Source organism: Sapajus apella, unplaced genomic scaffold (assembly GCF_009761245.1).
Source record: "Sapajus apella isolate SASKATOON/1434 unplaced genomic scaffold, GSC_monkey_1.0 scaffold148, whole genome shotgun sequence".
NCBI lineage: Eukaryota > Metazoa > Chordata > Mammalia > Primates > Cebidae > Sapajus > Sapajus apella.
Window position 1 is genome coordinate 795,255 of NW_022437088.1, and position 26,844 is coordinate 822,098.

Below are 26,844 nucleotides of genomic sequence, written 5' to 3' on the forward strand. Positions count from 1 at the left end.
ACAAAAAACATTAGCTGGGCATGGTGGCGCGTGCCTGTAATCCCAGCTACTCAGGAGGTTGAGGCAGGAGAATTGCCTGAACCCAGGAGGTGGAGGTTGCGGTGAGCCGAGATCGCGCCATTGCACTCCAGCCTGGGTAGCAAGAGTGAAACTCCGTCTCAAAAAAACAAAGAAAAAAAAGAAAAAAAAAACAAAGACACGAAGCAAGGCCTACAGGTGACTTCCCACCCAGGATCTCTCAGCCTTGTCACCTCTCCAGCTGGCCTTCCCCCTTTCCTCCCTCTAGCCCCTGTCTGTCTGCACCAGAGGCCCCACCTAAACCTTCCAACCTCATCATGGCAGCCCATGTTGGCGTGTGGCTTCCGGCCTCCCCCTCTGCTCTCTGATGGGCAGCTTGGGCACTGGCAGGCAGTGGGGCTTGTGTGGTGCCCCATTGCTGGAATTCATGGCACCTCAAGGTAAAAGGTAGGCAGGTTGGCAACAGTTCGGTGCCAGAGAGCTAGTGAGAGAGAGAGAGAATTATAAAAGTACCACGTTTGGCCTGTTAATAGCCTGTGTTTGGTCCCCACTGCTTCTATCCACATCGTCCATCACATCCAAACAATTGAAAAACCTGTGCCAAATGGTTAGAAAACTCACGGCTGTGCTGTTTCTGAAAAACAGTATTTCTACCTCTTATGCAGCACTGAAATGCCAATAGTTCCATGCCAACTGGTGATTTTTCCAGACCATTTCCCTTTATTTATGTTTAAGCTTTTGTATTGTTAAGCCAAGAGAAGATAGAGAACCTGGAGTAGGTAATTATTATTTCTCTTGATTTGTCCTTGAATGAGGCATGGAGGAAACGTCCACTCCCCAAACCTGAGCTGAGTAGCTGCAGAGGGGTGGGGGGGGGGGGACTAAGACAGGGCCTGTGCCTTTCAGGCAGTGGTCAGGCTGGAGGATGGGCAGAATGAGGATGCCACAGAACACCAGCCCCGACCTTGGAAGGCTTAGGGCCTTGTCAGCCCTTTCTGTTACCAGTGTGTGGCCTTGGGTAAGCCAGAGCCCCTCTCTGAGCCTTAATTTGCTTGCCCGTAGAATGGGGGAGTCAGACTTGATGGCCTGGAAGGCCTCTTCCAGCTAAGATGAGTATTGGGTGGAGGACTCACTGCCTCACGTTTGCTGGCAAGATCGTGGGTGTGGAAGTGGAAGGAGGGCGATGCTACCCCTCAGAGCGCTGGCAACTCCGGGAAGCCTGGAAGCATGGCTGGGAAACACGGACGAGGCTGTTCTTTATCTGGGAAACTCCAGAACAGCCTCCAGAGATGTCTGTGGAGCCTGCGGGCGGTTGTTTTTCTCACCATATGTGATTTCTGGGTGTCTTAAAAATTGTCATTTGGCCCAAACATTGCCAGGGTTGGGGGATGATTTTACCTCTGAGGCTCAGGTTGGGAGCGGTGGCTTTGGAATTCTCTGACAAGGTCGAAAGGTTCAGGTGCACCCTGGTGTTGCAGCAGCCTCTGGTGCAGACAGAGGCCAGGGCTGGAGGGAGGAGAGACCCAGGGTGGGAAGTTGTCTGTAGGCCTTGCTTTGTGTCTTTAAAACCCACATAAGTGTCTGTGGCTATCAGGTGATGCCAATCAACATTATTTCCGGTTATAGCTATCTGAAACTGAATGTAGCCAGTTCCTCGTAATTGGTTGACCACAGCTCCTACAGAGCATCTGGGACTCCCTTGTGCATCTCGTAGGTGGATGGCTGGGGCAGGATGGGGAGAGGGAAGCCCAGGCCTGGGACAAGTCCCGCTAGGCTGGTTTGGTTCTAGTCAGCAACCTAGTCCAGTAGGGAGCCCACAGCTTCCTGCAGAGCAAAGTGATTTCCTGCTGTTTTATTCATTTGGGGGCCAGATAGGTTTTACTAAGAGAAAACAAAACTACTTCAAAGCAAGCCATCCAGAAAGCACATTTATTTGTTTCAAATATTCTAGAACATTTAAGGAAATGTGGGTTCCTGCAATCGGGATGAAATACGGGCGCCAGGGCCTTGGCAGGTGGAGCAGTAAATATTTGCCAGGTGAGGCCCTCAGGGTGACAGCAAATTGAGCAGCATTCTGGGAGGCACTGGGAGGGTGAATAAAGATTAAGTGTTTCACTGTAACTCTGTACCCTCCGGATGCTGGGATGGATTTGGAAGCTGGGACTGGAGACCTTCAGTATGCTATGCAGTTCTCCTGAGATGAAGGTACAGTGTCAGGACCTTCAGAACCCTGATGCGTAGTGGCAGGTACTCATTTACTGAAGCCGGAGGAGGCTGTAGGGACTTCTTGACACCACAGGAGTAATGTAATTGCTAACTGGCCAAGAGCACTCACATCCCACAAGCAGAGGAGGCTAAAAGCTAATCAGGAGCCCATTTTTTATCAGAGAAGGAAATGGTGACTAGGTGACAGGCTTGGAGGTGACTTCCAGGATAGGGATACAGGCTTTCGGAGAACAGATGAATTCAGGGACTGGTTGTTATATTTCCATTAGTAGGAAAAGCAGGGTGGGTGGGGCTGCCTGCCTCTGTGAACATAGGCCAGGAGCCCCAATACCTGGGTTCTAAAGTTTTCTCCAACATAGGATGCTGTATGATGGGGGAAGATGGCCTCAGTGTCCTCATGGAGAATGAGGGTTAGGGAACTAGCTGATCTCCTGGTGTTCTGGACTTTAATGAGTATGTGTCCCAGGGAGAGGATCACTTGTCAAGGACATTGACATAGACACCATTAAGCCAAAGTGACAGCAGGACTTCACAGAGGCATTTGTTTTATTGGGACCAAGCATTGCAGGCAGATCTTTGAAAAACAGCCATCCAAAATAGAGTCTCTCATTACGAGGCTACATTAAGAGGAAGTGAATTTCCAGTCCCTGGAGATAATCAAGCAGAGGCTGGATGACCACGTGCCAGAAATCTGAGAGCGGAGACTCATGCAGCACTGAACTAGATGGCTTCGAGGCTCCGTTGCTTATGTGTTGACTGTTTCACAGTGTCTCAGGGCTGTGATGGCAACCCCAGCCTCTTGGCTTCTTGCTTTGTGCCCCAGAGCAACAATTCTCATTTCTGGCCCTCACATTAGAATCACTGAGATCTTCTTTTAAAAGTTAGTGCCGAGACCTCGCTTGCAGAGATTCCGATTTAATTGTTCTGGGGTGGTGCCAAGCCCCTCAGTTTTCCAAGGGCCTGAGCTATTGGTGCCTGATGGGTTTCCAGCCCACCTCCATACTCCCTGTAGGGGTGGGCAGTTACAAATGCTTCTGCTTCCATTCCGCCTCTGCATGGAGCTCAAAGGTTTAAGTCTGTATTTACCATTGCATATTCATTTATCCAACAAACATTTGTTAGGTACTTGCTTCGCGTCTGTAAGAATCCTAGGTGGGCCAGCTTTTGGCTACTTTAGGAGCAGCAAGGACCAAACTGCCTTTAAAAAGTCATCGTCATGCCTGTTTCCACCTCCTGCACTCAGCACAGTGCCCGGCACATGGCAAACATGTAATAAAAACTTTGATTGAATTGCATGGAATCTTCGCCAATATTGTAAGTGCGGCAGGAAAATAAATTACAAGCAAGCATGCAGTAGAGAATTCATGATATGCCAGTTCCCCTCTGCCCAGACCTTATAAAGGAAACCATCTCCTTAATTGGAATTATGTTTGTGGTCTGAAGGGGTGACCCGTCTGACTTGATATTTTGGAAGCGTGGTCTCCTAAATGACCTTTTTCTTCCTTCCTTGGGGCATTGCACAGCGGGAGAGCCAGGGCCTGGGGAGGATCATTTTCTCTTGATTGGTGTCCTGGTCATCATGCTGGCTTCACTAAACATTACGAGGCCCCCCTCAGCTCTGAGCCGAATGCCCTTGTTATTAACTGCAGGATGTCCCTCAGACATCAGGTTCCATCTCCTTCTGGGAGTGACAACGTAGAGGTCCAGGGAAATGCCCCAGGGCGACTTGACTTGATGAGTTTTGTGTCAAGACCACTGGCATCCTTCACTCCACGAGCGTTTTCTGCCTCGTCTCCCAATGCGAGGCCCAGTCTGCAGAGACGGTACAGACCCCCAGCCCTGACCTCAGTGTGCTCACCGTCTGCCACACCACGAAAGCCACACAACTGGGGGCTCTTCAGGTAGCAGGTGGGACCGGTGAGGGCAGGGCCTGCAAGGGGGATGTCCTGACAATTGCCATTCTGTCTTCATGAGGTTCCCTCTGGATTGGGGGTAAGAGCACAGATTTGAATCCAGCCCCCACCTCTTCCTCACCCAGGGACAGTGGGAATGCGATTCTCTCCAGGCCTCAGATCCCTCAGCTCTAGAATGGGGCCATGGGTTGTTCTGAGGACCTAATGAAGTGAGCGCAGTGCCTGGTGGGTGGTGAGTAATAAATGTTAGCTGTTCTTTTTATCACCTCTCTTTAGACAGATCTCAAAAATGCTGCTCCCTTCATTCAAATATTCAATGTTCAACTAATACTTGTTGGCCTACTCTGTGCCAGGCAGTGTTCTAGGCACGGGGATGTAAGGGGGAACAAATGCAATGTAAAAATCCCCTGCCCTCTGGGGCTGACATTCTGGTGGGGGTGAGAGAACAACATCAATGGGAAAAGGGGATCAGATGGTGACAGGTGCTCTGGTCACCCCAGCTGGGCAGTGCTGAAGGGGGACACCAGGCATGTCCAGCCTCAGGAAGGGTGTGAGGCCCAGGCAGGCTAGCAGGGTTCCCGGTGCTGAGGTTACCCTGTGTAGTATTAAAGCAGGTAATGGCTTCCAGCTTGGATGATGGGTGTACAGACCCAGTTCAGGGAGGGGGCTGAGGAGGGCACAGGAGGATTGAGGACAGGGCTCGGAGGAAGCACCTGCTCTCGGGTCTAGGTCAGATGCCCCCTTCCTGATGTGGGTCAGCTGGCTCATGATGCCTGGCCAGCTCCTGGGACTGAGGAGAGTGTGGATGGTCCTGTCTCAGTTTTCCACCCACTGTGGATCCGCCTCAAGCATCCTCTGGCTGTGGGGTTGGGGAGTGGGCCCAGAACAGAAGCTTCATGGAAGAGGATGACTGGGCTGGAGAAAATGTGGCAGTGAGGTTTAGCCCCATCTCCAGCCCCTGGGACCTGTGGTCAAGACGTCCTCATTCACACGGTGGGCTCAGGCAGGCAGGAAAGGTCCCTGGAGCTTGGCCTTTAGCATCCAGGCTTGAACTTTGCAGTGGAGAGTGCTGGTCACTTGAGAGCAAAGGAGCCACCTGTAGGGCTGCTTTCTCAGCCTGGGCTTCCTGCCTGCCCATTCCTGGCTGTCCCAGACTGATGTGTTCTCCAGGGCCCTGTGACCTGACCCTTGGCCTGTCTCTTCTTGACCTTGCACTGTGGGCAGGACTGAGAGGCCAGGGAGAGTGTCCAAGAGGGAGAGGATGGGATGTTAAGGTGACAGGCGATGGTGGTGCAGAGGCCAGCCCTTGGGCTGAGCTCCTGGGAGCTCTTGGATGGGATTCAGGCTCAGTGGGTTGGGGTTGGAGGGGGTGGGGAATCCCTGGCATTTGGCAAGTGCCCAGCACAGTCCCTGGGCATGGTAAGTGCTCAGTGAATATATGTTGTATGAATGCACAAGTGAATGAATGGCTATGACGATTGCAAAGGTGTCTTTCTGAAATGCCCTGGGGATGTCTTTATAAATTGTTGCAGCCATAAAATGCTGCTATTGGGGGTGAGCAGCCCCAGACTGAGGACCAGCTGCCTTTACCTGCACTGACATCTGCATGAGAGAGAAGGGTATTTGGCACAAGGGAATGCCTACTTCCCTTTGTGTGAAAACAGAATGAGATTTTTCATATGCATGATCTCATCTCATCCCCTAACAGCTGTGAGTAAAGTAAGTATAGTTCTGGTTTGCAGAGGAGAAACCAGAGGCCCAGAGAGGTTAAGACTGATCCAATGTCACACAGCTAGTTAGTCGCAAAGACATGGCTGGAACTCTGGCCTTTTGGTTTCAAATCTGTTACTTAGAAAGAGACAATGGACATCTTTCTTAGCCCCCATGACTAGAAATAGGAAGCTTGCCTTGTTGTGTTTGAGCAGAAGATGCTGTGAGTAGGTTTTTGGCTGACCGTTTCACACCCAGCATTTCGTCATCTACAGAAATGCCTGGGAAAAGAAAACTCCTAAGGGAAAAAACAAAACAAAACAAAAAAGCAATGAGTGTCGGGCATGTCCCTGTCACCTGTTTGTCATGGCGTGTGTGCCTGGCGCCTTGGACATCAGGCTTAACTGAACCTCAGAGATGGTTCTGTCCAGGAGTCTCATTTTACTGTGGACTGAGGTTTAGGAGAGTGAAGCAACTTGTCCAGGCCAGGTGTTCGCCACGGAGGAGGCTGAGACCCCTGAGCCCTCTGATCCACGCCCTGGACCTCTCTTCCAGAGCTCTCTTGGCTAGCAAGCATCAGGGTCTTGGCCCTTCTCCCTTCTCAGGATGGTCAGAGGTCCAGCTGCCCTCTGGAATCCCCAGAGTCCCCCTTCCCACTGTGGCAGCATTGCCTGCCTTCCCTGCTGTCAGGTTGGACAGTCCTGGGGGGCAGAGGGTCTGAGTGACTTCATTCTGCCACTTCATTCATTAGTGACAGAAACAGGATTCTGTTAGCTGACTTCTGGTAGGAGCCAGGCTGGAAAGTCGCTCTGAGGATGCTGGGAGGGCCACTAGGCTGCAATTATTATTGTTATTATTATTATTGAAACAGAGTCTTGCTCTGTTGCCCAGGCTGGAGTGCAGTGGTGTGATCTCAGCTCACGGCAACCTCCGCCTCCTGTGTTCAAGCCATTCTCCTGCCTCAGCTTCCTGAGTAGCTGGGACGACAGGCATGCGCCACCACACCTGACTAATTTTTGTGTTTTCGGTAGAGATGGGGTTTCATTGTGATGGCTAGGCTGGTCTTGAACTCCCAGCATCAAGTGTTCCACCCATCTCAGCCTCCCATAGTGCTGGAATTACAGGTGTGAGCCACTGCGCCTGGCCTTGCAATTGAATTAGGATGCTCCACCTGGAAGCAGGAGGCTGTGCTGAGAGAGGAGCTGAGGATGATGGATGAGAATGAAAGATCCCAAGAGCTGGGCGGCATGAGACTGAGGAATGAAGACGGCCAGGGCTTGGTGCTAACGTAGAAGGAAAGGAGCCTCTGGTCCCCCTGGAGAACGGTGACCAGGGATGCAGTCTTCCCTGCCAGCAGAGAGAGGGGCTGGTTTAATTTGCATAACATTAATTAGCAAGAGTATCTAATTAGGACAACCATTACAGAACCACAGTCATAAGCCGATGCTGAATATCAATCAATTTTGGAGCTCTCCATGAAATTGAAGGAAACGTTGACCTTATTAGAGAGAGAAGATTTTAAATCAATTATTTCCCAAATTGAATGCACAGAAGGTAGTGATGTCAGAGAGGCACATCAGACCTTAATTTGGTAAATCCGCACTGCAGATGCTATCACCTTTTCCTTTTGGGGGTTCAGCGAGTGACAGAAATCATGAATGGACCACATGTGTGTATAAAGACACACACACAGCCGTACGCATATACTCTTTGTGGGTATCAGCTTGGCTGGGGAAGGAGCCCGCACATCATTATGTTTGTTAGGCTAACATTTCACTTTGGTTCAGTGTCCCTCCAGGACTCTGTCTGGAAGCATAGCTTTCTCTTTTTTGCAATGTTCCAAACAATAAAATGCATTTAGAACTTGAAAGTCTGGGAAGATCTACCATAATCATTGCAGTTCTGGCCTGTTTTTGGAAGTTACAAGGCAGGCCAGGAGAGCAATTTATATGGCTGGCTCAGAAGCTGGGAACACACCCCGTCACCCTCAACACAGCCTCAGGGTAGGAAAGTCTGGAGCAGCTCTAAGAAGCCTCACAGCGGATACTGGAGGGCCAGCAAGGCATGGTCCAAGGATCAGGTGGGATGCGGGGGCACAAGCAGGGCATAGAACTTGGAGGCAGAGAAATCTGGCTGCTGCAGATCCTGGCTTTGCCGTGGTGAGCCAGGCCCTCGGACAAGTTACTTAACTCCTGAGAGCTTCAGTTTTCTCCTCTGTCAGAGTGGGTTGACAACGCCATCCTTGCGTGGTAGGCCCCTATAGACGTGCTTTATGACACGTTTTTGTCATCAGTGAGAAATCACAGATCTGTGAAGGGCTGGCTCGTGGCCTGGAGCAGAACAGGGACCACGTGGATGGAGGCAGCTCTCAGGAATTCTGTTCAACCCTATACCCTGCCGGAATCTCCTCTGCAGCACCCCTGACAGTGGAGCCAGACTGTGTTAGGGTGACAGGCGCTCACTACGTCACTCAGGAACCTAGGTTATTTTAAAGGCCGGGAGAGGCATAGTATATAGAAAAATCTGGTATGTAGCTGAAATCTGGGCTAGTTGTGTGACCTTGGAAAAGTCACTGCATCTCTCTGATCCTCCATTTCTTCATCAGTAAAATGGAATCATTATGACTCTGTGAGGGATGGGGATTTGACATAAAGTGTGCAGAAGACCCATTCTGAGATCCGTACTTAACTGGTACTTGGTAAATGATAGGTAAAAATAAAAGCACTATTATGAAGCGGTTGTAAGAAGCAATTATAAAACACCTGCTGTACTTAGGGCATCCAGTGGGTTTTGGAGGTAATACAGTGTGAGCATATTAGTCCATGGATGCTGGTAGCCTGTGAATCAAATGCCGCAACCGAGTTGTCTGGGGAGGGTGTGACGCCCTCTCCCTAGCCCCAGGGTTACACAAGTCCCTGTCCCCGCTTGGCGGGAGCGTATGATCTCCTACTGTGAGTTGAGTGCCATGACATTTTGTAGTATGTCACAGGAACAGGGCATTGAAGGAATGAAATGGTCCAGAAGACTGGGGTCTCATGTCCTTTATCTACATCAAAGGGCTGGGCTGGGCTTGGGAGTTCCCTACAGCCACTCGAGGCAGGGGCTTGCCAAATCACAAAGATGAATCACCCCATCTACACGGATGCCTCTTTCTAGCAGTTCAGGGCTCATCTTTTTTTTTTTTTTAAAAGAAAGCAAAACAACTTTTTCAATGATAAAAAGAGTATATTCTTGGCCGGGCGTGTTGGCTCGCGCCTATAATCCCAGCACTTTGGGAGGCTGAGGTAGGTGGATCACCTGAGGTCAGGAGTTTGAGACCTGCCTGGCCAACATGGTGAAACCCCATCTCTACTAAAAATACAAAAATTAGCTAGGCACCGTGGTGGGTACCTGTAGTCCCAGCTACTCGGGAGGGTGAGGCAGGAGAATGGCTTGAACCCAGGAGGTGGAGATTGCAATGAGCCAAGATTATGCCATTGCACTCCAGCCTGGGCAACAAGAGAAAAATTCCATCTCAAAAAAAATATATATATATATGTATATATGTATGTATTTTTTTTTCTTAGTAGAAATTTTGAGGACAAAAGAAAGAAAATGGACAAACACCTTAGTATCTCAGGATATTTGACATATTTTCAGTCTTTTTTCTATACTAAAAAAACAAAAAATTTAAGTAATTGGAAATATACTACATATTGTTGGGGTTTGAGCTTTTCACTTAATATTCTATCAACTCTTCTCCATGTCTTCAGATATTCTCTGCAGAAGTGTTTTTTCAGTGGCTGCATAATGTTCCAGCACTGCCTGATCTCAAATCTACTTAGCCACTTGAAAATTTGTGGGCATTTAGGAATAAGCGGCTTTAAAAAAAGATTCTCATCAAATGGGATATAATTCCTAAGTATTCCTGTGTGTTAAGGATTGCCACTATGGTGTTGAAAAGTTCTGAGTCATGGGGCAGAAGGGTTGACCAGTTGACCACTGGATTCCTCTGTTCCACGAGCCCCTTGTGGCCCTCAGAAGGGAGTGAGTGGGGGCAACAGGTGTGGCGATACCCCATCCTGGGGTGTATGGCAGCCCTGTGTCACTGCCGTCCCCCAAGGCACCATATCAATTTCAAGCTTCATTGATGTTCAGGCAGCAAAGAGAAGATGCTAATTCGACATTTTACCAAATAGAAAACATTCCTAATTCAGCCAGACTTCCTTGACATGCTTTCCGGCTATTTAAAAGTGGTTGGTTAATTTTTTTAATTGACACGCAATGAAGAATGCAAAGAAATCTGTAAAATATCCAGAGTCCCTGTTGATCCAGCAGACGGCTTGGTCATCCCACGGGGCTGGAGCTGGCCAGGGAAGTTGTACCAGCTAAAACTAAGAAGCAGGTGGGAGTTGCCTGTTCATGTAAAGGTTTTGAGCTTCAGGACAAAAGGAAGAGGCTCAAAGGAGAGAGACAGCATCTGGCCCCTTTCCCTTCGCTGCTTCCTTTAAAATGATGGAAATACTTGGATTCTGATTTCGATTCATTTCTGCCAAAAGTAATAAATAGAGGCTGAAATGTGCCGCTGATCCCAAATCTTTCCCAGGAAGGTGCGATGCTCCCAGATGCTTTCAGACCCCTTTGAGAAGAAAGTTATGGTCATTTCTGGCAGGAAAACATTGTGAGCTGTCCCCAGTTGATTCGCGTAGGGAGGTTTTTCTCACCCTAATACAGTCTGAGTGTTCCTGAACTCACCGTCGGCTCTTTTCAGCCCCTTCTCGGTCTTGTGGTTGGGTAGTGTTTCAGGCATCAGGCAGTGCTTGTGAGGATCAGAACCTTCCTGAGGGCCAGCACTGCGTTCTGTCCTTCTCTGCGTTAACATTAGACCAGCACAGCACCAGCCCGGCTTAGACCCCCATACATGTGAGCTGAGTAACGATTGCAGGCTGCTCTCCATGGAACTGTGGAACATGGAGAGGCTAAAAGAAGACTGGCTGATGTGTAGATCATCTTATGAATAGCAAATAATGGAGACCTCTTCCCGTAGTTGGACGACCCTATACAACGTAGAAAGTCAGAGTTAGTGAATAAGCCAGATCAGAAGCTTCTGGTGGGCAGGCGTCCTCTCGCTATATCCTACAGAACCTAGCACACTGTTGGATATCTAGCAAGTGCTCAGCAAAGGAGAAGTGGTTGAAATTGTTGTGAGTGAATGGATGAGTTACTTTATTAGTTTTCCTTTGTATGTCCAGTGGGCCTCAAGAACTGTACCAATGAAACGAATGGTGAGATTAACAGACACCAGGGAGAGCACTTTCATTCTGTCTCAGCCCACAGAGGGTGGCCGAGAGCATGGCCCTGGTCACCTGGAAGTCCTGGGTTCAAGTCCCAAGCCCTCCTCTCATTCCTGTGGTTGCCATATTGGACATGCCTCACTCCGAAGATCTCAGCTGCCCCCCACATCCACCTCTGAGAGCGGTCTCTGACTCATCCACAGTGGCCTCCCTCCCTTAAGCTCCCTTAGCTCTACTGTAGGTTTCACGCTGGTAATTGATCATATTCTACCTTTCCTTGTTGTCTTAAGATGTCATGTAGGTCTATTTAAATGGACGCTTCCCACATTTCAATTCTGTTTCCCATTGGAGAGTGTGCCCGAGGGCTGTGGGCAGCGCTCTGTTCTGCGGGTCAGAGGCTTTGGCTTTGAATTCTGGCACAAGCCACCCACCTCTCTGGGCCTCAGCCTGTCATATCTATAAGGTAAAAGGCTGTTGTGAGAATGGATGAGAACAAATATATGAAACCACCTTGTAAACTGTAAGGTGCCTTCTAGAAATTGGGCATCATTCTGATGGCCAGCTTCCCTAAGGACAGGGGCTATTTCTTTTGTGGCATGTACCACCCAGAACCGAGTGCAGGGCTGCCACACACATTTCAGTGCTTGGAAATGCAGCCTGGATCTCATCTGCTGCTTTTGCTCAGGGCTGTGTTCCTGCCTTCCTTTGGAACTGGGAGCTATCTCTCCTTCCAGCTTCCAAATGCCCAGAGGTGCACCAAGTTCCAACCCAGACACCCTGATTTGTGGAGGATGCAAAGTAAATGATAAGGGTAGCTAACACTTGGCCGGGCGCTGTTCTTGGTACTTTGCATACACTAACTCCTTTACATTCACCACAGCCCTGGGAGGTAGGTGTGGCTCTTATCCCAGCTGACACAGGAGGACATGGGTGCAGAGAGGTGGAGTGGGCATTCTAAGGTCATGTAGCCCTAAGTGGCTGTGGCTAGGCTGGGACCCAGCAGTCTGGCCCCAGAGGTCACGTTCTTAACCACGCCCCATAGGCTCTCTAAGCTCCCCTGGGACTGGAGGCTTCAGTGGAGGCCACAGGGCTCACCTCCCCCACCCAATCCCTAGCAGAGGGACCGCCAGGGTCCTTCTCCTGCCAGGACCCCTCTCTGCTCCTGTGCTTTCCCCTTTCCCTCTCCAGTAGCTCCTCTGCCGCCCCTGCCTTCCTCCCCTGCACTCAGCCTAAGCCGGGAGATGAGAGCAGCTGCCGGGACATTTGAATTCATTCATGAAAGAACTCTGCCTCCGAAACCCTCTGATTTGGGTTTGTTGAGTGAAAACAGAGACCCAAACTGGCATAATATTGATGGCCAAACCATGTAATAGCGGCACAAAAAAGAATGATGTTCACATGACTTATGAGCATGGAAGCACAAATTCTAAATAACACATCAGCAAACTGCATCTAGCCATGTATAACAAACATAATACATCATGTCCAAGTAGCGTTCATCCTGGGAATGCAAATACGACTTAGCCCGAGAAAACAAGGCTCAGAGGGGGCAGCCGCTGAGACGTAGCCGGCCCAGGCGCTGTCCGGGGCTTGTGTGCGGCTCAGGTTGACTTTGTGCTACACCTGCTCCTAGGAGGGGCTGGTCACCGTCCCTCTTGCGTCCCCACCCCTCCTCCTTTACACAGCCGCAGAGTAAAGCCAGCCATTCCTTGCCTGCACTCCCTAATCCTCTCTCTCCGTTGTTCCTGCAGGACTCCATGTTTTCGTTGGCCCTGAAATGCCTTATCAGTCTGTCCACCATCATCCTTTTGGGCTTGATCATCGCCTACCACACACGTGAAGTCCAGGTAGGTGCCCCCACCTCACCCCTTCATACAGCAGCTGATCCTCTGACTTTGCTCTGAGCCGAGCCCATCCCCACCCCCAAAACCCACTCCCTAAGCTGCTACTTGGGTGATTTTCCAAGATGGTGCCCAAGATCGTGGCTCTTCTCTTCTGGTTTGGACCCAAATGGGAGAGGAAACTGCGAGGCTGCCGTGTGGCTTTAGAATAACTCTGAAGTTGTCTCCAAAGTGGGGATCCCAGAGGCAAACGTAGGGCTTCACGCTGAGCGAGGCTGCCCTGTTTGGGACCCTCAGTGAGCACCACCAGTCTGGGAGGGTTCCTGATGCATTGTCTGCCTCTTCCGTCACTTGTTGGATCCTTTCTGAACTTGGGCTGCTGAGTGGATCCCCTCAGTGACGCATACCTGTCTTGTGTACCCTGACATTTGCTGCACCAAACTCCACCAAGGAGTCTGCTTCTGTGAATGGTGTGGGCTTTACTGCTGTGCCAAACTGGGGGTGTCATTTTCTAGACAGAATAAGAGTCTGCTGGGGCTGAGGAGGCCTCTGTTTCTTGCTGCCCAGGACTGACTTGGTACCCAGAGAAACACTGGCTGGGCCTCCAGGGTGCATTTCCAGTTTGGCCGACATAGGGAGGATGGGTCGACAGAGGTCAGGAGGGTCAGACAGGAGGGAACAGATCTGAGGCATCTTCTGGTGACAACGAGCCTCCCCTAACCCCTGGCCCGTCAGGCTGACCGGCACTGCTGTGGACCTGAGCAGTTCTAAACTATCCAGATGTTTTTCCTCATGTGCATGTGAATCTGGAAACCGTCCCGGTCCTTTGGCTGGAGGAGCACAGATAGATTCACATCTGGGCAGCAGGCGAGAGATTGACGAAGACCAGAGCTCAGAGTCAGAAAAGCTGGGGTCAAGTCTCGGCCATGACCTTTTTTCTCAGTGTGTCTTTGGCCAGCCCCATGACCTTCCAGGGTCTCAATCTTCTCATCTAGGACACGGGGCCTTTATTCCAGCTCTGCTGAGCTGTTGTGAGGATGGATGAGCGTGTGGGAGAGTGCTTTGTGAAGCGCTATTTAATGACACTGTTCAAATCCTGTCCCTTTTGTTACTCAGTATTTTCAGGGTGGAGCAGCTGGGCGGATGCAGGTGGGAGCGCCGCCTCCTCCTAGAGAGAGCCTTGGCTTTTTGACCGAGGGTCAGGGGCCACTGAGGCTGGCTGGGCCACAGGAGCCTCAGTGCCAGGCCACCTTGGCAGGACTCCATTCTGTCGATGACCAGAGGACACTGACCTGGCTGCTGGGGCAGGGGTTGCAAGGGTTTGGACAGGGGCTGTGCCCTGAGGGCTGAGAGTTCCAGATGCCACCAGGTGACTTCCTTCATGGAGTCTAAATCGGACAAAGTGGTGGACTTTAACTCAAACCATTGTCCAGCTGGCCCCAGAAAGGAGCCAGGAGTACAGCAGGAAGGAATAGGGCTGCAGAACCAAGAAGGGACAGGAGTTGACAATCTAGCTCCAGGCCCGGTTCACCCCACCCAAAGCCAGCGTGGGACCTGGGCAGTCCTGCAGCGTCCATGTCCTCATCTGTAGGGAGTCTGTATTACTATGTGTCACCTTGACCTGTGTGGGGAGGTGTCACACACACCAAGGAAAAAAGGCAAAATCATAAAACTCAATTATGAGCCAGGCTTGAGGAAGGGGAAGAAGAGGAGCTGTTCTCAGCCTCAACCCCACACTACGGTGGTGCTAAGCCTACTTCCTCTTTCTGCTCCAGGCATTGGGGTGGGTGGAGCCAGGTGTCCCTCCCTCTGATGCTCCTGAAGTCCTTGTTCCCGGCCCAGGACCTGCAGCCTTAGCTGCTGACCTGCTCTGGTCCAGCTGCAGCTTGACTCAGCTCTGGCCTGGTGGCAGGGTCCTGTCGCTGACAGCCCAGAACCTGGCTGGGCACCCTTCCTCTGTGTCCCACTCATGGCCGACCTCTATTTCAGTCCTCATCATAGGCAGTAGATGATGCTATTGGGGGTCATTCAATTTGGCCTGACACAGTTTGGAGAAACAAAGTGAAATCAGTTGTGTTGGATCCTGACTCTGGTCTCAGTTTCCCCATCTGAAGTATGGGCACATCACCCACTTTGCTGAATTCTTGCAGGAGTTGGGAACAGTGTAGAGTACAGAGTGGGCTTTCACAGAATGGAAACTTTGGTCACTTTCCTGTGACCTTTGCTCCACTGCTTCTAGCTGGGCCTTGTCACTTACCAGCTGGATCTGCCAGGTGGTCACTGTCACAACTGCCTGGTACTGGCAGGTGGCCAGCCTTCCTCCTGCTCTGGCCCAGCCGTGCCTGCACCCTGAGTTCCCGCCACCCAGGCCTTTTCCTCCCAGCAGCCTCCATCACTTGAGGAAGGTCCCCAGCACTGACTTCCTCTGTGCCTCTTACCTTTCCAGTAAAGGTCTTTCTGCGCCCAGCTGGACCTTTTCTTGCCAGAGGGAAATGGGAATGGCTTGGGCCCAGAGAGTCAGTGGGAGGGAGGGTTTGTTCCTACAGAGCGCCCTTATATATACCTCACTGGGCCATATGGTAGTTTTCTGTTTGGTGTCTTTCTTCTGCCCCTCAGGGACAGTTATCTTTGCATTTCTGGAGACCTATAGTGTCACAAAGAGCAGGTATGTGTAGCATGTTCTTTGAATGGAAAGCATGCTGGGTTCAAGGTAACTATTTCCCAAAGCTGGTCATAGCATGACTTTATGGTCTTAGCTTTGTGGTGTTGGTTTTGTGGTCTCGGTTTCCTCACCTGTTACTTAGCCCCCCAGTCTAGTAATTCTCTGGTTTGAGTCTGGCTGCTCAGCTAGCTTCGGAAGCTGCTTCCTGTGAGTGGAAGAAGGAGTTATCCTAAGCGTGACTGATGAAGTCATGCTGAGGGTAGTGCTTAGCAAGCACCTTCCGCAGGGAGAGGCCAGCTGCTGTTCATCTGTTGTGAAGCAGGCAGGGCAGGGGGTGGCTGCTGCATCTCCCCTTGGGGTGATATCAGGATCTTTATTAGGAATCTGCTCACACCTTTCCTCATCCATGTGGTTGCTGGTCACCTGGTAATCCCGTTCACAAGGGAGGAGCCCTTACGGCCTCATCCCCTCTGAAAGGCCCCATCTCTTAGCACTGCCACATTGGCAACACCTGAATTTTGTAGGGGACATGTTTAAACCTTAGTGCTCACCGAGTGCAGGAACCCCAGGGCCTCTGCGTGTGCTGCTGTGATGGAGCCGCTGGCCCCCTTGAAAGAGGCTGCCCTACCAGTGTCTTTAGAAAACCTCCCTGGAACTCGCCTCAGGCCTGGTTCTGCTTTTGGAACAGGGAAAAGAAGGCACTTGTGTCTCCCACGTGGTAGCCTCCGTTGTTTGAAGCCGGCACCCCACTCCGTCTCTCCTCAGTCTCCTCCTCTGTCAGCGTTTTGGAGCGGGGAGCTTTCAGAGACACTGGCATCTCTTCTCGGACGAGTATGTCCGGGAGAGAAATGAAAACACAGGAATCAATGCATTTTGTTTATTTACCAAAACTCTGACTGCAAACCGTGCTCTCCCTTGGAGAGTCCGTTTGCTGTGGTTCAGCTCTCACCAGCAGCTCTCAGACCGCGCCAACCCCTTCCCCAGGCTGCAGGCTCATGTTTTAGATGTCGCCAGCAGTCCTGGGCCCCACACGCCAAACAATGAACTCCTCATGCCCTCAGGACCCTCTCCTCCCTTGCCCTCCACGGCCCACTGAGTGCAGTCCTTGGTCCAGCATGTATTTAATGAGCCTCTTCTCCGCGCAGGCCTGGGACAGGAGCCCAGTTTTCTAGATGAGAAACTCGGAAGCCACTGTTGCTTCTCCCAAGGGTCGCCAACTTTGAGTGAATCTGTGGCTCTTAATTAACATCCCTGGTGCGGAAGCAGGAAAGGCCACAGAACAAACCTCTCTAACACCAAGCTGGGAAGGCAGCTCTGATTGATTCTGCCGGGAGCTGTGGTGGGTTAGACGCCTAACAGCCGAGCTCCCCAACCAAGAAAATCCTTGCCTTTCAGAGGCTTACAACTCTAGAAATTACGTGTACAAGAGTCCTGGGCTTAAAACTCTAGAAATTACATGTGAAAGCGTCTTGATCTGGGAAGTAGGCGTCGGGTATGTAACTTAGGTGGAGGTTTGATCATGTTTAAGTAAAAACAATGCCTTCCAGAAAGATTCCTCCATACCGTATCCATGATCTATAGGTGGGACTACGGTTTGCAGTAGGGGTCTTATCCTTAACCTGGCTGGCGATGCCAACTGGTCCCTCCTCTGGCTGACTTTTGAGATGCAGTGTCGAAGGCTGAAAGGGATTAAGGGTCTCCTTCCTCAGTGCCATCCTGGAAGGCAGGCTAACAGGTGACTGAGAACATGGACTTCAGAGCAGCCCAGCTTGGGTTCAAATCATGCTCTTTGTCATATTCTAGTGTGTAGAGTGGCCTTTGTCAAGTTACTTAATCCTTCTTAGTCTATTCCTTTCTGTAAAGTAGGACTGATATTGGTGCTGTGGAGGCCACGGTAACTCCATCTTGGCTGCTGATCCTCTATATTGACTTGCGATTAGCCCAGTTCCGGGAGAGCCTCTAAGATTCCTCCTTCATCTACGGTTTACTGTAAGTTCTGCCCTTAGGCAAATTGCTTCTGAAGCACAAATACCCCTTCCCTATGGTATCTAATCCCTGGGTCTGGGGGGTCGTGGTGCAGGGTCCACCATCTTGTCTTACTGCCGAGGGAGACTGTGGCTTTTGTTCATAAGTACCTATGCTTCTTTCTGAGAAACTGGATATGTCAGCCTCTTTCTTCAGCCTCTCAGCTTCCTCAGCCTTCGAGGATAGGTTTGCATTCCCACCTGGAACCAGTACCTACCAGAAAGGGTTATTGTACAGATTCAATTAGCTCATATATGCAGAACTCCTTCGCTTAAGTGAGAGTGTGGCTGTCTGGCTGACAGGGTGGGAAGGGTACCCCAGGCAGAGGTCTCAAAGTAAACAAAGGCTCTGAGATGGGGAACTGCAGTGTGCGCTTGGAAGGCCTCGAGGACGGGGTCCTGGGTGGGGGGTGAATTCACTATGGAGGGTGGGCAGGACCAGTAAGGACTTGCTTGTCTTGCTGAAGGGTTTTGGAATGTCCTGTAGGCAGCAGCAGAAACCATGAGAAGGTTTCAAGCTGGGGACAGAGATGATCAGATTTACATTTTAGACACCGTTCTTCATCTGCAGCATGCAAACGTAGGAAGGGCCAATTTCAGAGGCAGGAGGACAGTGGGGAGTATGTCATCATGGGCCAGGTGAGGGACGGCGATGCCCAGAGCTGAGGCAGGAGTGAAGAAGGGAGGAGAGGGACGGAGTGCCTGGCTCAGAGCCCCGGGCACGGAATAAGGGGTGGGGTGCAGACGCATTCACGTCCAGAGGCGTAGAGCAGAGCCTGGCATCCTTAATAAAGTTGCAGGGATCGGAGGTGCGGTCCCTACATCCAGGCCAATGCCGGGCACAGAGAAGGTGGTCAGTGAATGTTCATTGAATTAAATTGGAGAGACTACTGTGAGCCCAGGATGGGATATACAGCAGCGGCAGAGTTCATATCATCCAAGTCCCGGAATGGGAGCTTCCGAGATCCTTAATGTCAATGTGTGGTTCTTGGCCGTATTCAAAGTAAAAGGCATCAATCAGGTCAATGGGGTGAGGGTCCACTCTTGTCTGGGGATTTCAATCCCCTCAGGGTCTAGGGTTGGTCTCAGATATTTCCAGTCTTCTTCAAACTCAACAGAAACAGAACGATAGTGACAAACGATGGGCCTTCAACCTCATGAATGTGAAACACGAGGGACCAAAAAGAGGGAGGCTTTTAATTTATTAGGTATATAAAAGTGGATATTTTCATTAAATACCAGTAGAGTTCTGAGCAGACAGGGAAATTACTTGAAATTATAGGACATAAATTATAGGAGGCCTCACTCGCTGCGGCATGATCGCTTTGTGGATGGGAGTGTCCTCCTGGGTGCGTGTAACGTGCTGTCATGGGGACGAGGTGTCAGTAACGCAGGATTAACTGTTGGACCCCCAAAGCCATGAGAGTGCCTGGCACATAGTAGGTGCACTGAGAAACGGGGTATAAAAGCAGGGCATGTACTGACCTCTCTAAATTTGCCAATCTACAGTCTGCAAAAACGGTGAGTCCATTCATTCTTTTATTTATCCAACAATCACTTTGTAGGACGACTTTGTGCTGGGCACTGAGAATCCAGAAATAAAACAGGCCTGATTCCTGCCTCTGGAAATTGGCTTGTCCTAGACCTTGATCCACTGTGACCCAGGGTCATACATGCCATAAGATCAGGCGTCTATGAAACACCAAGTAGCCACAGAGGAGGGAGTGATGCATTTCTCCCAGAGAGGCTGGGCAGGTTTCACAGGGAGCTGATGCTGTGCCCGGTATTCACCAGGAGCAGAGACCTCGTATGCTCAGGCTAAGCTGGCCTGGAGCGTTTCAGCAGAGGGGAAAAGAGAAGGAAGCTGTGCCTGTCCTCTGAGGGGAGGTGGAGGCTGCCCAAACCCCCCAGGAGGGGGCTAGAGACCCCATCCTTCTTCAGACACCTGGTAGAGGTTTCCTAAGGGTGTCTCTGGCTGGTTGGTTGACAGATTAGAAATACCTTCATTGAACCTCTGAGATCTTGAGATTCCCCCAGACAGACATCTGGCCTGGCTAGTGCTGAGGATGTCAGCTCCTTAACTCAGATGTGATGAGCAGATGGGAGGAGGGAGCTCAGGCCACTTGTACTGAAGGGGAGGAGACCTGGACAAGGAAATTCGTATGAGGGCCTCCTCTGTCAGGTTACATCCACTTCCATCCCACGTTCACGAGTGCACCCTGGTGAAGCACAGTACACGAGAAATTGAAAACGGGGAGTGTGTTCCAGGGAACAGTGCTGGTGATGGGGGTTCACTGGAGCACTGCTCTGCTCTGGGCCTCAGAACACCTGAGGTCAGGAGTTCGAGACCAGCCTGGCCAACATGGTGAAACCCTGTCTCTACTAAAAATAAAAAGAGAGAGAGAGGAGCTACGCCACCAACTGGGCCCAAGAAGTCGGAACACCATGGAATAAATCCTTGTCAGACTACACTTTGAAGGCAAAAAGTTCAGCGGCTGACACATTAGCAAGTGCCCCAGAGACAAATGGTGTGGCCACATCTTGTCTAATGCTTTGTATTTTTTTTTTTTTTTTTTTTTTTTGAGATGGAGTCTTGCTTTGTCGCCAGGCTGGAGTGCAGTGGTGTGATCTGGACTCACTGCAACCTCTGCCTCCCAGGTTCAAGCGATTCTCTCGCCTCAGCCTCCTGAGTAGCTGAGACTACAGGCGTGCACCCCCACGCCCAGCTAATTTTTGTATTTTTAGTATAGATGACATTTCACCATGTTGGCCAGGCTGGTCTCGATCCCTTGACTTCATGATCTGCCCACCTCAGCCTCCCAAAGTACTGGGATTACAGCAGTGAGCCACGGCACTTTGTATTTTTTAGAGTGTTTTCACATCTGTCAGACCTTTGGCCTGGCTGCCTTCACCTCCTTGCCTTTTAGGTTTTAGCGTAGATATTTCCTCTTCCAGGAACTCTTTCCAGCCATCATCCCTCTTCCTTGACCTCCAGGTGCGGCTTCTAGGAGTGGACCTAGCACCGGCTCTTACTTGTCCCTGTGTATCTTATGTTGGTTGTGAATACTATTTCTTTTTTCTTTTTCTTTTTTTTGAGACAGAGTTTCGCTCTTGTTGCCCAGGCTGAAGTGCAGTGGCATGATCTCAGCTCACCGCAACCTCCGCCTCCCGGGTTCAAGTGATTCTCCTGCCTCAGCCTCCCAAGTAGCTGGGATTACAGGCATACACCACCATGCCTGGCTAATATTTGTATTTCTCTTCTTTTTTTTTTTTTTTTATCAGGATTGTTGCTATTTTTTTTTTCCACTTATTTTATTGCATTTTAGGTTTTGGGATACATGTGAAGAACATGCAAGATTGTTGCATAGGTACACACGTGCAATATTTGTATTTTTCATAGAGATGGGGTTTCTCCACGTTGGTCAAGCTGGTCTCGAACTTTCAACCTCAGGTGATCGGCCCACCTCGGCCTCCCAAAGTGTTGGGATTATAGGCGTGAGCCACCGCACCCAGCCTCTGATACTGTTTCTTGCCTACATCCCCCTTCCCTGACCGTGGGCACCATGGCAGTGGGGACTGTATTGGATTCACCGTTGGATCCCTATAGCCATGAGAGTGCCTAGCACATAGTAGGTGCTCGTTTTGAGTGTAGGTTGAATGAATGAATGAATGAACAACAAAGCTGGGGTAGGCATGGCAGATTTACTCTCTTCTCATTCTAAGGAGAAAGTGGAACCTCTAACCGGCTGAGAGCCTGACCTGAAGCCCACAGTCCTGGCATCTGGCCTGTGCTTTCTGCATCCTAAGGGGCTGAGGGTCCCAGCGGGTTGCCCAGTGAGCCAGCCTTGCCCACCGTGGCCCTCCCTGCCACCCTCTGGGGCGCCCACCTGGATCCCAGCACCTTTTCACTTGGATCTGCCGCTGGCCACGGATTGCCATGGTTACTACAGCAGCCCCGGCAGTCTCAGTGTGACATTTTGGTTTTATTTGCTAAATATTTAAACACTTGGGCTTAACCCTTTCTGTCTCAGAAGGGGCTTTCCTGTCCCTGCTCCCTGTCCCTTAGGTGTGAGGGCCCCTGCTGCTTTCCCGGGCCCTGGCTGGCATCTCTGATGGGGTGGCAGCAAGGCTCGTTTCTCGGCTGCCCGTATTGACTTTCTGTTTTGTGTCTGGGGAATGTCGTCCTGGATCATGCTCTCCCTGGGCGGTGCTGTGTCCTGTGTGTGTTAACAGGTATGAAAATCCCTGCCCCAGGGCATGTTAAGGCTCGACCTCCCATCAGCTGGGGTTCTCTTGACTTCCAGGCAAACGTCTCTTGCCAAGTCCTCCAGGAGCTTCCTTAGCTCCAGGAGTTCAGGATGTGGGGGGACAGGGGAGGGGTCCTCTGCCCTTGAGCCCTGGCAGGGGACAGAGGGGAGAGGGGAGGAGTCCGTGTTTGTGAATGGGAAGGTGGTGCCTCTCCTGGCCTCCCACGCCTCCTCCCCTGCGGGCTCAAGATGAAGCCTCCCGGGAAGAGGAGGCGGCTGGGGAGGCTGAATCCACCCAGCTATGTGTTACCTTGGAAACCACACACTTGTCCTCGCCCTAGGCCATGTGAAGTGAGGGGGCCGTGGACACGCTTCTCAGGAAGCTTCCAGTGTAATTCAGGATACAAAAAAATCACAGTACCAGCATAGGCAGCTGAGAGAATGAAAATGTTCCCAGAAAGAACAGCCAAACACCTGCCCTACCCGAGGGGCTCCCACCCTGCAACCCTCTGCCTGTTCTTGATGGAGGAGAGGCTGGGGCCAGTTTGTGGGATGCTGATCACTGGTGAGCTTGGACAAGCTAATTCTTCTAGCTCAACCTCGGTTGTATTGTTGTAAAGTGGGCAGGTTAGGCTGAATGATCTCTGAGAACTCCGATTGTAGCCAGATTTCCATGTCTGAGGGACACTTGGTGACAAGGAGAGGAAAATGTTGGGAGAGTGGCTGTGAATGGTTTTTGGTAACAATGACTGACATGTTTTGCATTCAGGAGGCCCTTTGTGGGACTGTCCAAGCAATTTCTGTCTCTTCTCTTAACACCTTGCCTTGGCCTAGTCACAGAGCTGGCTGTGCCCTAAACACAGCCTCTAACTTGACATAGAAAACAATAACAGGCCAGGCACGGTGGCTCACACCTGTAATCCCAGCACTTTGGGAGGCTGAGGTGAGCAGATCACCTGAGGTCAGGAGTTCAAGACCAGCCTGGCCAACATGGTGAAACCCCATCTCTACTAAAAATAAAAAATTAGCCAGGTGTGGTGGCACGCACCTGTAGTCCCAGCTACTCAGGAGGCTGAGACAGGAGAATCGCTCGAACCAGGGAGTTGGAGGTTACAGTGAGCCGAGATTGCACCACTGCACTCCAGCCTGAGTGACAGAGTGAGATTCCATCTCAAAAAAAAAAAAAAAAAAAAAAGGCAAAATCACCACTGTTCAAATTCTCCAAAATCCAATAACTGAATGAGGAAAACAGATGAACTGCCTGTTTTATCTTTGAATTAAAGACTTCAACGCAACTCAGTTGAGCAAAGTTTCGTTGCCTCCAGAGACCTCATCCCATACAAACCTGTCCTGCTAGCGTGATGGTGGGAGAGGCCCTGGGCTTGCGGTCCGCAGACTTGGGTCCAAGTTGAGATTTGTTCATTTAAAACGCTTTTTAAAACTTGTGGTAAAATATACACAACCTAAAACTTAGTATTGTAGCCATTTTTAAGCATATGGTTCAGTGACATTAAGACCATCCCTATTATTGTATAATTGTCACCACCATCCATCTCCGTAACTGTCTTTGTCCTTTTCTCTGTGGCTTCACGTGCCCCCACCGAGGCCTGCGGTGAGCTCTCTTTCCATATCATCTCCACAAGCATCCCCCACTTTGTCAGCACCGAGACTTACCTTTACCCCTCCCATCACCCTAATGTCACGGGCCGGGGTTCTGACTCTGAGTTAGACTGGGAAAGTGGTTGGCGATCCCACAGGTGGTAACAGTGGCGCCTCCATCTGTGGATGTGTCACGTGCTGGGGACCGTGCCTTTACTTTATTATCTCAGTGATTCCTGGTGACATCCCATGAGTTAGGCTCTGTTATTATCCCCCCTTTATAGATAAGGAAACTGAGGCAGAGAAGGTAAGAGAGGTGTCCGCAGTCATGGGCTTGGTGAGGGCAGAGGGTTTTGAGGTCAACTGTTTGAGTTGATCGTTTCCAAAGCTAGCCAGGTTGCCCTGGCTCGGGGAGAGAGGCCCGTCCTCAAGCTGCCTCTTCTACCCCTAGTGCCCACAGTGCCTAGAACAGCCTAGAAGTTGGGCTGAGTCACGGGGACTTCCCTCCAACAACCACGAACGTTAGGAAGCCTAGGGCTGATCAGCAACCCTGTGTTGGTCCAACCTTGCAGCAGCTCTGGAGGCCCTCATCCCAGCCACACCCCCACCTCGGCTGTGCCCTGTGGTGTCTCCTCTGCCTGTTAAAATTCCTTCCTTCTCCTGGTTTCCCTACTGTCCCCTCCTTGGGTCCCACACTTGCATCAAGGATGAGGCGCAGCCCCCTTGGAGAGGTAGAAGGGCAGCCATCTCAGGGTAACACACCCAGCCATCAGCGCTGGGACCTGCTCCAGCTTCCCTGCCTTCCCTTCTCATCCCAACCAGGCTAGGGTGTTCCTTGAAGTCTGGCTGAGCCCCATACTAGGTCTTGTTCTTTCTTGCCTCTCTGCCTTCTGAGGGGCCGGCTCCTACTTCTGCTTGCCTGGAGCCACAGTGTCTCTGACAGTCCCCAGGCCCTCAGGATCAGACCCGCCTCTGCCCCCAAGCCATTGTCTGCCCTGTGCCGAGTCTGGTCTTTCCCTTAGACACTGTGCCCTGGGCCGCCAGTGGCCTGGGTGGGTCAACTTCGGCAGCCTCCTGTTTCCCTGCTCGTATTTCCCCCTCCTTCTGCCTGTTCCTATGGTAAGGTGCCAGCAGCCTCCCACCCACACTCCCCTGAGCTGGACCCAGGACTTCCCTAAACGCCCCCACTTCCCCGGCGTAATCATGTCAATAATCCTGTTTCCACCCTGATCTTGCTACTCTGAACAGGACCTGCTTGGTTCACAGTAGCCCAGGGGTCTGCTGTCACACTGACCCTCACACACCGCTGGGATCCAGTCGGTGCAGAGGGCACAGACCTGCTTTCTCCTTCTGTTACCGCAGCCAAAGATGGCCAGTGACTTTCGGCTTTCATGGTAGCCTGTTAGTTCATATTGAATTGAATATTTACTAAAACCCGCCTGTCTTCTCAGGAGCTGCTGAGCCATTAGCTCCCCACCCTCTGCCTGCTCAATCTCCCATCCTTGCTAATACAGTTGGCTTTTGGATGAGAGCTGCACCTTTCATTTGCTTCTGTTACGTTTCCCTGGGGCTGTTTCTACCCTTCCTTCTAGTCTGTCCAGGCCTCTCAGCATCTCACTCAGCAGCATGTATTTGGGGCCCTCCCAGGTTTTTCTCCTCCCACATTTGATGAGCCCGAGTATGAGGGCTTCATTTAAACCATTGATACAAATGTTGAACCAGAAATTGAACCTGGGAAGTAAACGTTCTTTGGTTGGGCTAAAGACAGGACAAGTGAAAAAGAAAATTCAATAATTTGCAAATCTTTTTCATCTTAGAAGTTTGGTGGCCTCCCGTGAGGTTGTGGCTTTATGTTACCTCCCACCCCAGCCCCCAAATAAGCCTGCTATGCATTCATAGAACACGTGTTTATTGAGCCATGCTCTGTGATGGGCACGATGCTTGGTGTGGGACAGAGCTGTGAACTACACGGACTGGACCTGGTCTCATGTTACTAAGAGTCTGTGAAATGAGAGTGGCTGCTGGTGCTGAATGTTGAGTCTGTGGAATGAATGGGTGAAACAGCACGCCTGGTCACCCGGTGAGTTGGTTTGTGTCACAGGAGTGTGCTGATGCATGGCCACCATGGCTGGATGCTCTCAGGGACACTGCTCAGCTACAGCAGCTGGGCTTGGCAGTGCCCACTGACCTGTGACTACATCAGGCACAGCCACAAACCAGAGATCAGTAACCAGGCATGGCAGAGCCATCCACCGCACGCAGAGCAGCCACCGCCTCTGAACTCAGAGCCACGTGGGAGCACAGGGCAGGGAGTCAGGTATGCCCCCCACACCTGCCTGCTGTGTGATCACCAACAAGCCCTGCCCCTCACTGCCCTCAGATCCCTCAGTTGTGCATCTGGGGAGGGAGCTAAGGGCTCTCCAAGGTCCCTCTCAGCTCTTTGTGGTACTTCTTGCTAGAATGTGCTAGAAACCATATCGATTTGAGAGCAAAGAGAAATTGCCACCAGTGGGTGTGTGTGTGTGGAATGGGAGGCGGGGGAGTGGGCAGGGCGATATTTGTCTTCCTGCTGCTGTTAGAAATAGCAACTATTCTCTCCCTCCCCTGAGGATTGGACAAAAGGTGATTAATTCATTCAGCGCAGAGCTATTGAAGGGCTGTTCTGAAACAGGCACCGTGGGGACAGCAAGGTCCCTGCCCTAAACAGGCTTGTGATCTAATGGAGAGATAAGCACGCAAACACTCAAATGCCTTGGCTGCTGGAGCTGAGCGCTGTGCTGCGGACGAGGGTGCAGAGGGCATGGTGTGCAGCTCCACCTGGACGGGAGTGAGGACGCTGCATGCAGGGCATTTGAGACGGCCATGGGGGCTGGGCACAGTTCTAGCAGGTGCAGGTGGGCAAGGCTCCTTTAGGGGAAGGGACCTGCTCCAGCAGCTGTGAAGGGTGCAGAAGCTCAGGGCTCTGGGGAGTGGGAGACGTGCAGCTGGCCATAAAGGGAAGGCTGGAAAGCGAGAATAGAAAGAGGGGCTGGAGCCAGATCCTGGTGAGCAGCAGCTGGAGAGATGAGGCACCCGGGTCTAAAATGCTAGCAGTCCCATTCTATCTATGAGAAGGGGTTCAGGGATGGCAATCTGATGGCGGGAGAGGGAACCCAGGGAATTTGTCTTCAAGTAGCCCTGGCAAAGCATTTTATGTAAGATGGAGAGAACGTCAATACTCTGTATCAAAGACTGAGGGGTAAGAATGGGGTGGGGGGCTGGTGTAGATTATGGTACAGGTTGAACCCCCCTCAATCACTGGGACCTGCTCTGACCCTAAAGTGCAGGGTTG

The 26,844-nt window shown here is 51.1% G+C and overlaps 1 protein-coding gene across 3 annotated transcripts in view; it reads left to right on the plus strand.

Moving 5' to 3' along the window:
- The window catches only part of KCNN3 (potassium calcium-activated channel subfamily N member 3), a 167,152-nt gene that overhangs the window by 37,980 nt on the left and 102,328 nt on the right, over positions 1 to 26,844 (plus strand). For all 3 annotated transcript variants that reach the window (XM_032265108.1, XM_032265109.1, XM_032265110.1), the window contains exon 2: positions 12,892 to 12,987. In XM_032265108.1, the coding sequence (XP_032120999.1) occupies positions 12,892 to 12,987 (96 nt within the window). The remainder of the gene's footprint in view (positions 1 to 12,891; positions 12,988 to 26,844) is intronic.